General features: G+C 41.0%; 1 protein-coding gene across 8 annotated transcripts in view; it reads left to right on the top strand.

The window, feature by feature from the left end:
* Positions 1 to 14,222, top strand: part of NSD2 (nuclear receptor binding SET domain protein 2) — a 100,089-nt gene extending 85,867 nt beyond the window's left edge. For 6 of the 8 annotated variants that reach the window (XM_077177800.1, XM_077177801.1, XM_077177806.1 and 3 more), the window contains 12 exons: positions 55 to 178; positions 1,166 to 1,366; positions 2,043 to 2,222; positions 3,281 to 3,437; positions 4,178 to 4,383; positions 4,859 to 4,962; positions 5,173 to 5,442; positions 5,536 to 5,652; positions 7,423 to 7,564; positions 8,200 to 8,306; positions 9,559 to 9,763; positions 10,651 to 14,222. In XM_077177800.1, the coding sequence (XP_077033915.1) occupies positions 55 to 178; positions 1,166 to 1,366; positions 2,043 to 2,222; positions 3,281 to 3,437; positions 4,178 to 4,383; positions 4,859 to 4,962; positions 5,173 to 5,442; positions 5,536 to 5,652; positions 7,423 to 7,564; positions 8,200 to 8,306; positions 9,559 to 9,763; positions 10,651 to 10,916 (2,079 nt within the window). In that variant the 3' untranslated portion in view covers positions 10,917 to 14,222. The remainder of the gene's footprint in view (positions 1 to 54; positions 179 to 1,165; positions 1,367 to 2,042; positions 2,223 to 3,280; positions 3,438 to 4,177; positions 4,384 to 4,858; positions 4,963 to 5,172; positions 5,443 to 5,535; positions 5,653 to 7,422; positions 7,565 to 8,199; positions 8,307 to 9,558; positions 9,764 to 10,650) is intronic. The other 2 variants (XM_077177805.1, XM_077177804.1) reach the window with 1 other exon arrangement.
* The last annotated feature ends 553 nt before the right edge of the window (positions 14,223 to 14,775 follow it).

The following is a 14,775-nucleotide window of genomic DNA, read 5'->3' as shown; positions in this document are numbered from 1 at the left end:
TTTTTTCCACGTATGAACTTTTCTTTAACATTCAATGCCTTTGTGTTGTAAAAGCTGTGTGAAAAAACAGGTGATCTCCTGCTGTGTGAAGGACTTTGCTATCGAGCTTTTCATGTAAGCTGCCTTGGGCTCTCTGGAAGACCAGCAGGAAAATTCATTTGTAGTGAATGTACATCAGGCAAGTTTGTCCCTTTCTATTAATCAAAAAAAAAAAGTTATAGTTTTCCCATATATTGGTGTAGGATATCCTCCTGGACAGAGTATCCTCAGAGAACCTTTACTTATCCTTTGGGATGTGACAGGGTGGGAGTCCATAGAGTGCCACTAAGTGTGCCATGTTTTACAAAGTTCACCCTGTTTTCAGTGAGAACTCTCTTGCAAAGTGGTTAATTTAATCAGAATTCCGTTGCCTTAATAACTGCAGATTGTTTGCTTTCTGAGTACAATTAGAGATGAGGTTTAAAGTCTGTCACAATGACTTAAGAAATTGTAGAAAAAAGAGCAGTGAACGAAACGTTTTAAGTTCTTTTTCAGTCCTTTGTGTGTCTGCATCAGTCTTGCTTTTCCTGTTAAAAGACTACCTTATTGCTATTAATTTCATTTGCTTTTAATCCTGTAATAACTGCTTGGAAGTTCTTAATCTCAAAACTTTACATAAGATTTGTGTTCTTGCTCATAAGCTCGTTTCAGTACATGCAGTAAACCTTGCTGGAACTACTGCTTCAAAATAAAACTGTTCCAGCTAGTCCAGAAAAAAGATTAGAGGATGGTTGTCTTTGGCTTGTGGTCCTGCTTCAAATTTCAGAAGACCACAGACAAGACCATTGTCCTATTCCATTGGTTTAAAAAAAAATTGAAAACTAAAAATTCCTACTTGTCCTGGCATTCTGAGACTTATAAAATCAGATTGGTGAGGCTTTGGGTGTTGTGTATGCCTCAACTGCAAATGGGTTTGCTTTATTTTATTTGTATCTGAGCAGATCAGTATTTAATACTGAAGAGCTAAAGTAAATAGATTGCTGCATCAAGTTATGCAATTGATTTGTTGAAAAAAACCTTCTCATACCACAAAAGCAGTTCCCTCATACATAACATGAATTTTAAACACCTCTCTCATGCATTTATGTGTTTGGATATTACATTTTGTTTATCATTTTGCCACTAGGTGTGCACACCTGTTTCGTGTGTAAGGAGAGAAAGGCAGATGTGAAACGCTGTGTTGTGTCTCACTGTGGCAAATTCTACCACGAAGCTTGTGTGAAAAAATTCCATCTCACTGTCTTCGAGAACAGGGGCTTTCGGTGTCCTCTCCACAGCTGCCTCAGTTGTCATGTTAGTAACCCCTCACATCCACGAATTTCAAAAGGTAGTTCCATTTTATGTTTTTATGGCTGATGAATTCATTTTATTTATGGCATGTTAAGGTAAAGAATGTGTTCATTTGAGAGCTGCTAGCTGCAGCTTTGTTAGGCATAAATGGACTGTCAGTTCATTCAGAATTTTTTAAAAAGTTGTAATAGAGTAAGTTTTAGACAGCTTTAGTATTTACCTTGTTTGTGCTCTTTTTTTAACTAGCTTTCAGTTAACCATAGTCAACCATGTTTTCTTCTCAAGAGAGAATGAAATCTAGAATGTATAATGATGAGGAGAGAGGCAAAGCAGTGAGGGCAGGACCTGAGAACGCACAAACACTGCAGCAGGGCTCGATGAACATGGAGACATTTTGATTCTGTGCAGGTTTTTAGCTTTGGGCAACATTTGCAGACAAAATTACATGACTCAGGAAGAGCTGGTTTATGCTGATATGCATAATTAAAGCTTTAAATTGGGAGTAAAAAGAACCTTTATAAATTCAGTATCGTTGCAAATACACAAGCGTTGTAAACACAATGGCTGGGATTTTGTGTGTGTGTCGGGTGTCTCAGCACCTCTTCTTTGCTGAAATAACGAGTCAGTTTTGTCCCAGAGCACCTCAGCAGTGCTGTGCTTTGCCACACGTGTCCAGTGGTGCCCAGGGTGACCTGTGAGTTGGTGCTTTGCAGGGAAGATGATGCGCTGCGTGCGCTGCCCGGTCGCGTACCACGCCGGGGACGTTTGCATCGCGGCGGGGTGCGCCGTCATCGCCTCCAACAGCATCGTCTGCACCAACCACTTCACTGCCATGAAGGGCAAAAGCCACCACGCCCATGTCAATGTCAGCTGGTGCTTTGTGTGCTCCAAAGGTAAACAGCTGGGGAGGGAGCTCCTTCTGAAGTGTGGAGTCAAAGCGTTTTGTTCTTCAGCTCAAGTGTTGTTGTTCTAATCTTGGTTCTAATTGTTCATAGCAAATCGTTCAAAATGTGGCATATTTAGTTAGGCTTTCTTAGCTTATGCTAGAATGTGAAGTTGGCTGCTTCAGGGTTTTAAATATCCTTTTTTTTCAGAAATAATTTATTAAAGAATGTTTTTACTTGGGCTTTATCCAACAACCAGAAGTCCGGTTAATTCTTTACAAGAGACACTTAATGAGTATTTTTCTGTTCTTTCCCCTCTGCTCAATGTACTAAAGCTTTTTGTGTTTCTTTATTGCTAATATGTAATATTACACCATAAATATTTTAAGAGTTGCTTTTAGTTTAGCAGCAGACTGCAAATTGAATCAGTATTAGTTGTTGCCACTAATTAAGGGTGTTTTGTTTTATCTTGTACAATAAATCTGTTCCTTATTGACAACCACAAAATGCATAGTGCTGATTAAACTTGTAGCAGTGAAACTTTACCTGATTTGTTAACAAATTAACATGCAGCATAGCAGCTTCTAAGCTGCAGCCGACTTTCCATTTAATAATTCGTGGAACAAACTAACAACCTTGTTCCTTCTGCCCCCCAAGGGTGGAAAAAAACCCCAAAATCATAAGAGAAGTATGTTGTGGTTACAATTTTTCTTACCTAGAAATGTTAATATATATTAAAATTACATTAAACATATTGTAGTCATTAAAGTACAGCAAGGTAATTATAATTTGTGCATATTTCTGGCATTTTTATCACCAGCTTGCTTGTTATTTTGCATGTGTTACTAACCTGAGTCTGCCAGGCATTCAGATTAGTCAGGATCTTTTGGCTGCTGTACCCAGCTAAGTGAGGTGTGTATTTGTTATGGAGGGTCAGCATGTTTTAACCATTTATTTTCTAATTGAACCTACCACATGTGTGTCATTTCTAAGCTGTCTGGAAAGCAAAACTTACACTTTGATCTTGATGTTTTCCAACCTTTTTTCGTTTTTCTGTGTCTGTGCAGGTGGCAGTTTGCTGTGCTGTGAGTCCTGCCCAGCAGCCTTTCATCCTGACTGCTTAAACATCGAAATGCCAGATGGGAGCTGGTACTGCAATGACTGCAGGGCGGGCAAGAAGCTCCATTTCCAGGATATTATTTGGGTTAAACTGGGAAATTACAGGTCTGATGAAGGAATTTGTTGTTTTACAGTACTGGCATGTTTAACTAAGGATCATACAACTGGTTGCTCCTGTAGGCCAGCCTTGCTGCACACTCATTTCTGACTCCTCTCTGAACTAGGGGCCTCACCTCCTTGCAAGCTTCAGTTTCAAAGAGTTGCAGCTTTGCTGTTGCTCCTGGCCAAGGCATTACCCATACAGAACTCCTCAAGTCTTCTGACTTCTGCCTCCAGTGTAGGAGCCTTCAACCCCTGTTTGTGTCAGAAATCTCTGCCAATAAATTGGTGTAACTGGAAATTGGCTAAATTACACCCTCACGGGCTGGGACATCAGTCACTCGGGTTGTTGGCATTCCACACTTGGATATGAGATCTGAGTGAGACAGAGGTGGCTGGGGGTTACCCTTGAAACATTAATAGGTGTTATCAACCTTCTCTTGATCTTTGACAATTACAGAAATTGCAGGTCTTGTAAAGATGATGGTTTTGCTACTCACACAGGGAGTCCTGTGTGTGTGCTTGCCTTGCAGGCAGGTGAAGTCCCACAGATCTCAGTGTCAGGCTTTCCTTTTCTAGTCTTCTCTCACTCCCTACTAAGAGAGGGGGAAAAAAGAATTTTAAATCCTCTTGGATCTTGGAAATAATAATCAGTTACTGCTGTTTCGGGTGATTTTGTTAAACTGTCTCTTGCAGAAAGAGCTTGACTAAAATGCTGTATTTTTTTATTTGTACTTCTGTGCTAGATGGTGGCCTGCAGAAGTTTGCCATCCGAAAAACGTTCCCCCAAATATCCAGAAAATGAAGCATGAAATCGGAGAATTTCCTGTGTTTTTCTTTGGTTCTAAGGATTACTATTGGACGCACCAAGCACGGGTGTTCCCTTACATGGAGGGAGACAGAGGGAGTAGATACCAAGGGATCAAAGGAATTGGAAAAGTCTTCAAAAATGGTACACAGCTAAAAGTAAACAAAAATAATCCTGGGATACGCATGCTTTGCTTTCTTCACACATAGCCTTGGTTTTGAAATTTTGTTTTACAATGTTTAATTAAAGAAATTTGTGGTGTCCTGGGCAACAGTCACTGTCTTTGCATGAAAACGTTATTTTAATGTCTTGTAAAAGACTGGCATCTAACTGAAATTTTATCTGATGATTTTTACTTTCTGGAAAGCTAAAAAAAAGACTAAGAGTGTAGACTCTTTCAGACTGGGAGACTGAAAGAGTAGAATTAATACATCTCTTAAGAACAGTAACACTCCAGAAGCATTGTTTGCACTCCAGAAGCATTGTTTGCAAGAAAGTCAAATGATGGGACTAAGAAGTAGACAGTGCTTTGTTTTAACACAGGTGGGAATGAGCAAGTGAGTTTGGGGGAGAGTAATCCTCTTTCTGGCATTTCTGTTGATGCTGCAATCTTTTCCAGCTTTGCAAGAAGCTGAAACTCGATTTCGAGAAATAAAACTACAGCGAGAAGCCAAAGAAACCCAGGAGAGTGAACGTAAACCTCCACCATACAAACATATTAAGGTAAAGTTTGAGGAAATGGGTACTCAAAGGTTTGAGCAGTGAGACAAGGTCAGGTTGTAATGATGGTAACTGTCCTCTTACAGTCGTGAGATGGTGAAATTTTGCTTTCGTTGGAGTGGTGAAAAACCAAGTTAGCAACCACTGTGTAACTCTTGCAATAAAACTAACTGCTCTAAAGTCACATTTCCTCTATTTTAATGTATTTTCCAGGTGAACAAACCTTGTGGTAAAGTGCAGATCTACACTGCTGACATATCTGAGATTCCCAAGTGCAACTGCAAGCCCACAGACGAGAACCCGTGTGGCTTTGACTCGGAGTGCCTGAACCGGATGCTGATGTACGAGTGCCACCCCCAGGTGTGCCCGGCGGGCGAGCGCTGCCAGAACCAGTGCTTCACCAAGCGCCAGTACCCCGAGACAAAGATCATCAAAACTGATGGCAAAGGCTGGGGGCTGGTGGCCAAGAGGGACATCAAAAAGGTAGGAATTGTTCTTACCCTGCAGGGTGGCTGAGCTGCCGTGCTGTTGGTGGGTTTGGGATATACTTCACTAGTGATCCTTGGTGTCTTTCAGGGGGAGTTTGTCAATGAGTATGTGGGAGAGCTGATTGATGAAGAGGAGTGTATGGCAAGAATCAAATATGCACATGAAAATGACATCACCCACTTCTATATGCTTACTATTGATAAGGTAGGGTATTTGATGGTTTTTGCCATTATTTACTTACAGCCTTATTTTGACCACCTTGGCAGGACACTCTGCTACCTTTGATGTTCTACACTTTCACATACTCAGAGCATTGCATCTTCTGTGCCTGCTCTCTCCATTCTATATGTACATAATGAATCTTCTTAGTTCTGTGTTATGTGATAAATTACATATTAAGGTCTGTAGGTTGTGCTTTGTTGCTTGAAATGAAGTACAGTACTTACATGTACCTGTAAGTACAAAGTACTTACCTGCCTAGCCTTAAAATGAAGTTTGGGGAAATAGTATTGATCCAGTGGAAGGAATTGCAATCCTTTTACTAAAATTTCAACAACAGACAATAAAATTCTCACTTGAGAAAATGTGGAATAAAATTGTGAGGCTGTGTCCTATATAGGGCATTTAATCTTTTTTGTAGCCATCTGTCCCTTGCATTGTTTATGGCAAAACCAGGCTTGTGCTTTTGTAGAAACTCTTTTCTGAAAGCACTCTCTGTTAGTAGCCAGCCAACCCTCCACAAATTGATTCACAGCAAATTATTGCAGCAGATTAATTAACAGAGCAGAATAATTCAGCACCTGTGCCTCTGTGCACACCTCTGAGTATTTTCTTCCTTGGGAGAAGGAGAAAGTGAAGAACCTGGACAGCAGGAGTTATAGATTATCTGTATTATATTGCTTCAGTCCCCAGACAGATAGTTAGGAGAAAAACAAGAGCTGGCTGCCAGTCCTGCAATTTTTTCAGTCCCAACCACCATTCTTTTTCCCAAGGCTCTTGCTCTGTATTTCCACAGCTACTGTTTCCATGAATCCTGTAACTGAGGAGCTCTGCACAGGAGTTACCACCACAGCATGGTGAAACCACATTTCTCTGAACACTTAAAGTTTCTCACTCCTCTGCTAGATTGACAATACAACATCAGTGTGTTAAACATCTGAACTGAACATGTGTTTGACTCTTGCTGTCATTAACAAATGCTCATTGTGGGTCTATCTTGCCTGAACTGCCAGTGCCATTATGAGGCTGAGCTGTCCATGCAGTGAAGTGTGTGCACAGGGGCATGACATTATAATGTGCATTATAAAAATCAGCTAGAAGGAAACTATAATAATACTTCATAAGTAAGCAAAGCCTTCTAAAGCAGCTCTGCAAAGAAACAGTTCTGACAATTTCAAGCTTTATTTTATTTTGTTAATGTCTCGTATATTTCGTGGAGATAGAAATTTAAGAGCAATTGTTTGTAGGAATGGGATGTTTTTAGCTTACCAAGAGCTTGTTTGCATTTAAACTAGGCTTATTTGGGGAAAGAAATCTTGTGAGAAACTGGTAATCTCTGGAAGTAGTCATGTATTTTGTAAATGCCATAAAGTACCCTACTTGCAAATGCCTCACAGCTCCATGAATGCCAAGTAAAAGGACTGAGTCTGAGTTTTGAAGCTTCCTGGGGAAGAGGGTTCCTTGACATGCCCACCATAATGCTCACAAGAACACTTATCCTGCCCTGTGGCTGTGATGGGTGCTGGGAGAATGTGAGCTAGAACATGAGTATTGCTTTGGGAGTGTCCCATTCCAGACCCTGTGGGACACTACAGTTATCAATACAACATGTACCAGCAGCTGGCCTGTGTGCTCTGGGTGGCAACACCATGTCAGCTCTGAATGCAGCTACTGAAATCACTTGTGGATGATTTTTATGGTTTTTTGTGAGGGGGAGAGGAAAACCCTTCAGTTTGTTGCTGGTTTGTTCTCCAGGACCGAATTATTGATGCTGGCCCCAAAGGAAACTACTCCAGGTTCATGAACCACAGCTGCCAACCAAACTGTGAGACCCTGAAGTGGACAGTGAATGGGGACACTCGTGTGGGGCTCTTTGCTGTGTGTGACATTCCTGCAGGTACCTCAGCTCAGCTGCCTTTGCTTTCATCCTCTCACTTAAACCTTTTGTGCATTTGTTGGTGGGACAGTCATGGTTTAACTGATCCAGTGCAAATATTTTTGTAGAGGACTCAGCACACAAGAGGAGATGCTTTGTGATCTTTGTGATCACTAAAAATCTTTTTGATTTTTAGTGTTTTTTAACTGTGAGTCCCATGGCTGATTTTTGTTCCTTGTATCCTTAGCAACTTTGTGTTTTGGAGCTCTCAAATACATAACAAGAACATAATAAACTTAAGGAGTGGATGTAGGAGGCTGTTCAGAAATATCTGTTTTCTGGTTTGTGTACACACATACCTATCTATCTATAGCTATATCTAGCTGGATAGATGGATGGATATAATATGTGTGAAGGCCAAACACAAACACAGTTTTGTGTAGTCAAACAAATTTATTTTAAAATGTAATTGCATAAGATATCACGATATATGGGCATCTAGTTAATCATTGTCAGTGCTTATAAGCAGTAAAGAGAGGGAACATCCTATGATAATACATCAGCAAACAAGTCCAGACCAGCAGACAGATAGCAGCAGCTGTATTTGTTTGCAGTAATTTTGATAAAATTTGTTACCTTGTCCTTTTTACACTCAGGGACGGAGCTGACTTTTAATTACAACCTTGACTGTCTGGGCAATGAAAAAACAGTCTGCAAATGTGGTGCCCCAAACTGCAGTGGATTTCTTGGGGACAGACCAAAGGCAAGTAATATATCAACTAATACATCAAGAGATTTTGACAGTCTTGTCAGGGGAAGGGTTGTAGAAGCTTCAAACTGACTAAGAATGTGCCTAACTGTGGCCAGTGAGATTATTCTGACATTCTAGTTTATATTTCCTCATTTAAACCTTACAGTATGATTATTTTGCTAAGATTCAATTTAAAAAATTCATTTGAACTGAACAATAAAAAATGTGAGTTTTGAATGTGGAAAAAAAATTACCAAAGTATATCAAGAAATTATCTGTATGAATCCTGTCCAGGTTAGTTTGAAACCTGTAATCCAGCAGAAGTTGATGGAGCTTCCTGAAGGGCTGGCATAGGAGTGTGGGGGAGGGCACAAGTACCACCTGTGGATGTTGAAAAGCTGCATTTCCTCTGGTCCTTCACACTGCTCAGGACCAGCCACTTCAGAGGGTGGACTGGGAATCTTCAGAACCCACACAGCTGGTTTTTGTGAAGAGATGGACTTCAATGAGTTTTCATATAAGCCTGTGAACATTTACACAGACAACCATGAAGAAATTCAGTGTCACAGTTTAGTTTTATGGGTCTGTCTTCATTGGTAGATAGAATGGGCTAATTTAAAAGAAAGTAGATAGTAATTACTGGGGTGAGAGGGAGGGAATGATGGTAGAGATGTTGAAAAATCATCCAACATTTTATATGATTTGGTGAAGGAGAGTTAAAGTGCAAGCAACACTTGAAAGCTGCTTCTGTGCATGCAGCACAGAATTGAAGTCAGATTGAAATAGGGATAAGGTTTGGTACATTCTTTCTGTCATTAACTACATTTCCTGAAGTTCTGCTGTCTTTTCCTTAAAGAAAAATGGGGGCAGGTTTTAGTAATTCCAGCATGAGTATTCACAACTGGAAGGGAAAAATGGATATTGAAGCAATTGGTGGTGCAAGTACATAATGAGGGTAAATTAGCCACAAGTAGATTAGACTGGAAATTGGAAGACCTTTTGTCAGTGACAAGAAAAGGAAGGGTTTTTTGCAGTAGGAGGGTCCTGTAGGGAGAAGATCTGGTTTCAGGATGACTTTTCTCAAGGGTCAGTGTAGGTTTTTTGTCAGCACAGATCAGTAGAGTGAAGCACTGGGCAGGTCTGCCCCAAGTCAGGTTCTTGGCTGTGTGCACAGTCTGCCAGGTGTGCCCAGAGCTTGGCAGGGTTGTGTAACGTTTTTCCTTTGCAAAACTGGCATTTACAGATTTATATCCTACTCTTTTAGAATTCTTCCACTAATGCCTCAGAAGAAAAAGGCAAAAAGACCAAAAAGAGAACACGGAGACGCAGAACGAAAAATGAAGGGAAGAAAGAATCTGAAGATGATTGTTTCCGTTGTGGTGATGGAGGCCAGCTGGTGCTGTGTGACAGGAAATCTTGTACTAAAGCTTATCATCTCTCCTGCCTTGGTTTGGTGAAACGTCCTTTTGGTGAGTCTTACACTGCTAGAAATAACTTGTGCAGGTACCTCAGTTATTGCACTGAAACCTTGTCAGGGCTGTCATCCTGAAAACAGTGGGTTTGTATGGCAGGAATTTCACTTGTGCGTCATGTGGAGCAGCTCCTCTTGGATTTGAAGACAAAATGGTGGCCTCCTCCTGCCTCTCTGGCAAATGAGGCATTTCTTTTACAGATGTAGGTAATTGAGCACATCACCTGGTAGGAGCACCATGGCCCTGCCACAGGACAGTTGATTATATCTAAGAAATGTATGAAGCCCTTTGAGTTCAAGCCAGAAGAGCAACAGCAGCTTCTGAAAGAAGGCAAGTAGGGAAATTAAGAGCAGCAGACAGCAGGCTGCAGTTCCAGATATCACAGGAGGTACCTGGTTCCAGTCAGCCATGGCAGGTGAGATGTGAGGAAGGGAAGCAGGCAAAGCCTGTTATCCCAGAAACAAGTAAAACAAGGACTGGTAAGGTATTTGCTGGGGCAAAAGAGCAGCTGTAAGTGAAGCACGCCTGTCATTCCTGAGCAGGACTGGCAACAGACAGGGGACTGCAGTAAGACTGGATGTTTGGATGCTCTGCCAGCCTGTGAGTTCTGTAAAATGCTATTGAGTGAAGCCTGAGTCATTTCTTCCAGCTGGAGCTGACTGCTGTGTTTGAATGAGAGTGTGTCAAGTCTGCTCCTTGCAGCTGCCAGCTGAGCTTTAGAAGTATGATGTGGCATTCTGGGTGTTGAGATCAGCCCTGGTAGCTGCTGTCATTTGCTTTGTCAGGAAAGCTGTGCCTTGTTCAGCTGCTCCAACACAAAACCCCTTGAGGAGATGAGGCTGTGTTTTACTCCCCACTAATGGGCTCTTTGGTTTTGATTGCAGGGAAGTGGGAGTGTCCTTGGCACCACTGTGATGTTTGTGGCAAACCTTCTGTTTCTTTCTGCCACTTCTGCCCAAACTCTTTCTGCAAGGAGCACCAAGACAGGACAGTGCTAAATTCCACCTTGAATGGACAGTTATGCTGCTCTGAACACGTTCTTGGGGTGGATTCTGTGGAAACTCAGAAGACTGAGAAACCCCGCAAAAAACTGAACAAGTTCAAGCCCAGGAGAAAGAGGAACAGATGGATGAGAGCTGAATGCAAATAGTCATGGACTGCAGTTTCTACTGCTAACACTATCTTGTAGATAAGTTGTGAATATGACCAGGGAAGGACACAATTTTACATATATTCTGTAAAGGTTACAATGGGGGTGGGGGGGGATTTTTTTGTTTTGTTTTTTTATAAATCCACTGAGCCAACCACAGCAGTCTTCTGCTGCTTCTGCACTGATAACGAACTGCATAGTTCAGCAAACTTCAGGACAAACCAAACTTATTACTCAGCATTACAGTTACACTTGAATTGTTACGAATGTAAAATGTTCCCTCCAAAATACTTTGCAGGTTGGAGGTAGGTTAAAATCAAACCAGGTAGGCGTAAACATAGTTTTTTGAGATAGTATTTGTCAACCAACAGATGTTTAAAATAGTATATCCTTGAAAGAAGTTGTTAGTTCTCAAGTCCTTTTGAGTAAGAAATGGCTTGGTCTGTGGTCCCAATGAGATTTGCTTGCCTTGTGTGTTTCTGAGCAGGTGCTTGAATGCCAGGTGTGTCCCTCACTACAGCCACACTACAGCAATTGGTTTGTGCTCTTCAAAAATTATTCTTAGCAATCATGACCATAAATATCCTTCCACCAAGAAATGTGGTGCGTGGTGGGAAAGGCACGCCCTGTACCAGAGAGGAGGAATCTGACTTTGTGAGAGATTTTTTTCTATACTGTTTTTTCCTGTATTTCATCCCAGCAAAAGATGAAGTTACTTGATCTTGCAGAGCTCTGCAGGTCTGGACTTAAATGGATATTGTCTTGCAATCTAGGCCCAGGACTTAAAAGGATATTGTCTTGCAATCTAGGCCCAATACTTCAGGAGTTTTGTGTCTTAATAAAAAGAAACCTTTCAAAAGCTATTACTTGGAAAAAATTACTTGCTTGTTTTTTTTTTTCCTCAATGGCAGGTAAAACGCAGAGGCAAACTTTTCTTTGGAATGCTTGGAGTCCAAGCATTTCAACTTTGTGATAATGCAAGAAATGCCCAAAAAGGAGCAAAACTACCCCCATGAATGAAACAGCGAAACTTGACTAAAGTGTAAAAACTAAATTCAAAACAAGTAAAAGTTAAATAGATTTTTGAAGCAGCAGGTAAGAATTTTGATGTGAAATTTAGCCTTACTCTGTTCCTTTGCAGAAACTGGTTATTTGACAGACTGAATTTTTTTTGTTCCATTTCTAGGAGCTCTGCTCTTGACTAACCTGTCACCACTGGGTTGTGTCAGCAAAGCTGTTTTGAATTCCTCACCCCCATTAGCATGGGTGACTCGCAGTGAGGTGAACATACAACACTTACTATTGACAGAAATAATGCTGGAACTAGGAAAAAACAGTAAAGAGAAACATCTGTGCCAGTTTTCCTCCCAGTGCACATCCTTGCTGTGTGATCAGGCAGCATCCCAAGCACATTTTGATTTTTGCCATTGTGACCCACCCTCCATAAGCACCTCCATGTCCACTGAGCCATTTGTGTATGTTCTAGCTTAGTTTGCCCTTCATAGTGCAGGAACTCTGTGTAGCCCTTTTGAAAATGAAGCCTTGCTGTATCATGGAAGTGTATGGTTTTTTCCCAAGGTATTTCTTCAGGATTTGATTTAGTTCTTGGAATTGCCAAAACCCCCATTTATTCCCAACATGTAAAAAGTCTGGTTTTATTAGAAGATACTAATTGAAAGAGGTTATAAATGTTGCATTGCCCTATGCTGAACACTTTGGTTTCTGTTTTGTGACCAAAATGCTTTGTTTTTTGAATCAGTTTTTATAAACACTGTTGGAAGGTTAATTTTTTTTTTAATAATTTTGAAGAAATAGCAGAGTTCAAAATCAGGGGAAGTGTTACATGTTTGCATATTTTGAAATGGTATGCCAAGCCTTGCACTCAAGTTAAAATTCAAGATTCTTTAATTGATTTTGAGGGAAACTTTTTCTCTGCCATGGGGCTGAAGAACAGTCCTGTGCATAAAATTAAAACCAAAAAAAAAAAGTTATTATGGATGCTTCTTTAATATTGGGTTTCAAGGGAAGGAAAATGAGGTCAAGTAGTAAAGCAGAAATATTTTCCTCATTGCTTTAAAACAAAATGAAGGAATTTGATGTCATTGGGACAACTCTTTGAATACTATACCATGTAAGGAAGGCTTTGTAAGAATACCTTTAAATAAGTTATTATAAAATTTTTCCTTTACATTCCATTGCTTTCATAATTTGTTAATTTTTTTTTAGTTGTTTTGTTGCTTTTTCCTCTCCATGTGTAACAGCTCTGTCACTGTGGAACTGTGATGCCCCAGGTCCAGGAGGCACAGCCTGCAGTGCCAGCAGCCCTGGGCTCTCAGGGGGCTCCCCAGCCCATCCAGCAGAGCAGGATGATGCAGGACAGACACCCCTTCTGTCTGTCTGTCTGTCTGTGGGGACAGAGGGACTGTTCCACAAACAGATCTGAGCCAGGGGCTGTTTGTCCTTCTGCTGCTTCTACCTCTCCCCGCTCTGCATCGCTGGGGCTGCAGACCTGGAGGGCGCTCTGGGAATTCCTTCCTGGGCAGGAATGTGGATCAAATTCTCTCTCCTTGATGCCCACTGGCCATGGGACCCCCTGAGCTCAGCTCAGGCACTCAGGTGGGATCTGGCAGAGCTTTGGTTTCTGTACCAGGACAGGTGGGGTTTAGGTGCAGTGTAATGAAGGCTTCTGTACCTTTGCTCTGCAGCCTGGGAAAACAGGCTGAAGTTATGTCTAAGAAAGAAGACAGAAGAAAAGTTGTGACATTGTTTTCCTTCTCCCACTGTTCAAATCCAAGGTAAAACAATCCTTAAGACTTGAGCTTTCTCATGATGCAACTCAGTACTTTTTAGCATTCAGCAACTTGAAGGATTTTCTGCTATAAATTAATCTAAACAACATTAACTTTGGCATATTATGTGGCCTTAAATGATGTTCTTTGTGTCTTGCCCATCAAAGTAGCAAAATGTCTTTCCTTTTTTAGCAAAAGCTGATACATGACAGCCAATTTCAGAATTTGTTGTTCTTTTATCACATGAGCAAGCATGGAAGCAATTTTCAGTTGAGTATGTTAGATGTATTTTCATACAACCTAGGAAAAGTAATCAGAGTAAATGTCTGTTTTGTTCAATAGCTTTGTGTTCATGGTCAGGTTTTAGGAGGTTTTTTATTTGAATTACTTGGAAAAGCAAAATATCTTGAAAGACGTATTAATGGGATTTTTCCACATTGTTGAGTCTCATTATTCCATGTCTGACTGCTTGAGAAACTTCAATGTCTTATTAAATGTTGAATTTTATTCCTAGTTATTTAAGAAGTTGCTAAGTCTCTTTTGTAAAACAGCTCTATATGCTTACTTTGGCACCTTTTTTTTTTTTTTCTTGAAAGAGAAAAGTGGAATTGATACATACTGAGCAAGCACGGTTTGGCAGTGAGGGAGCAGGGCTTTGTTCTCTCATAGGGAAAACTTGCACTTCAGGCCTTCCTACGAGATGCCCTGGAAATGCTGTTTTATGCTTCCACAGAGGTGATAATGATTGTGCTGTGGCTGTTTTCACATTCTTGTTTGTCACAGGACTGCTGACATTTCTTCCAGTCCAGTTTTTCCAGTGCTGCTCTCTTGCTCATAATTTTACAGGCTTTTGTGCCACTGAGCTGGGGCTACCCAGCCCAGCCAGCTCTGCTCCCTCAGGGTCCTTTTGCTGTCACAAATGCTGGTCCTGCTTGCTCAGGTCTGAGTTTGACTCTTTGGCTTTTTCAGACAGGTTATTTTGGGTCTGGTTTGGCTTCACCTGTGGAGTCTCCCACGTGTGACAGCAGCTACAATTTTTAAAAAAGCATTTCAGAGATCTGCTTTGGTGC

Source organism: Agelaius phoeniceus, chromosome 4, assembly GCF_051311805.1.
Source record: "Agelaius phoeniceus isolate bAgePho1 chromosome 4, bAgePho1.hap1, whole genome shotgun sequence".
NCBI lineage: Eukaryota > Metazoa > Chordata > Aves > Passeriformes > Icteridae > Agelaius > Agelaius phoeniceus.
The sequence above is the reverse complement of the archived record's forward strand: the minus strand, read 5'-3'. Positions and strand labels throughout refer to the sequence as shown.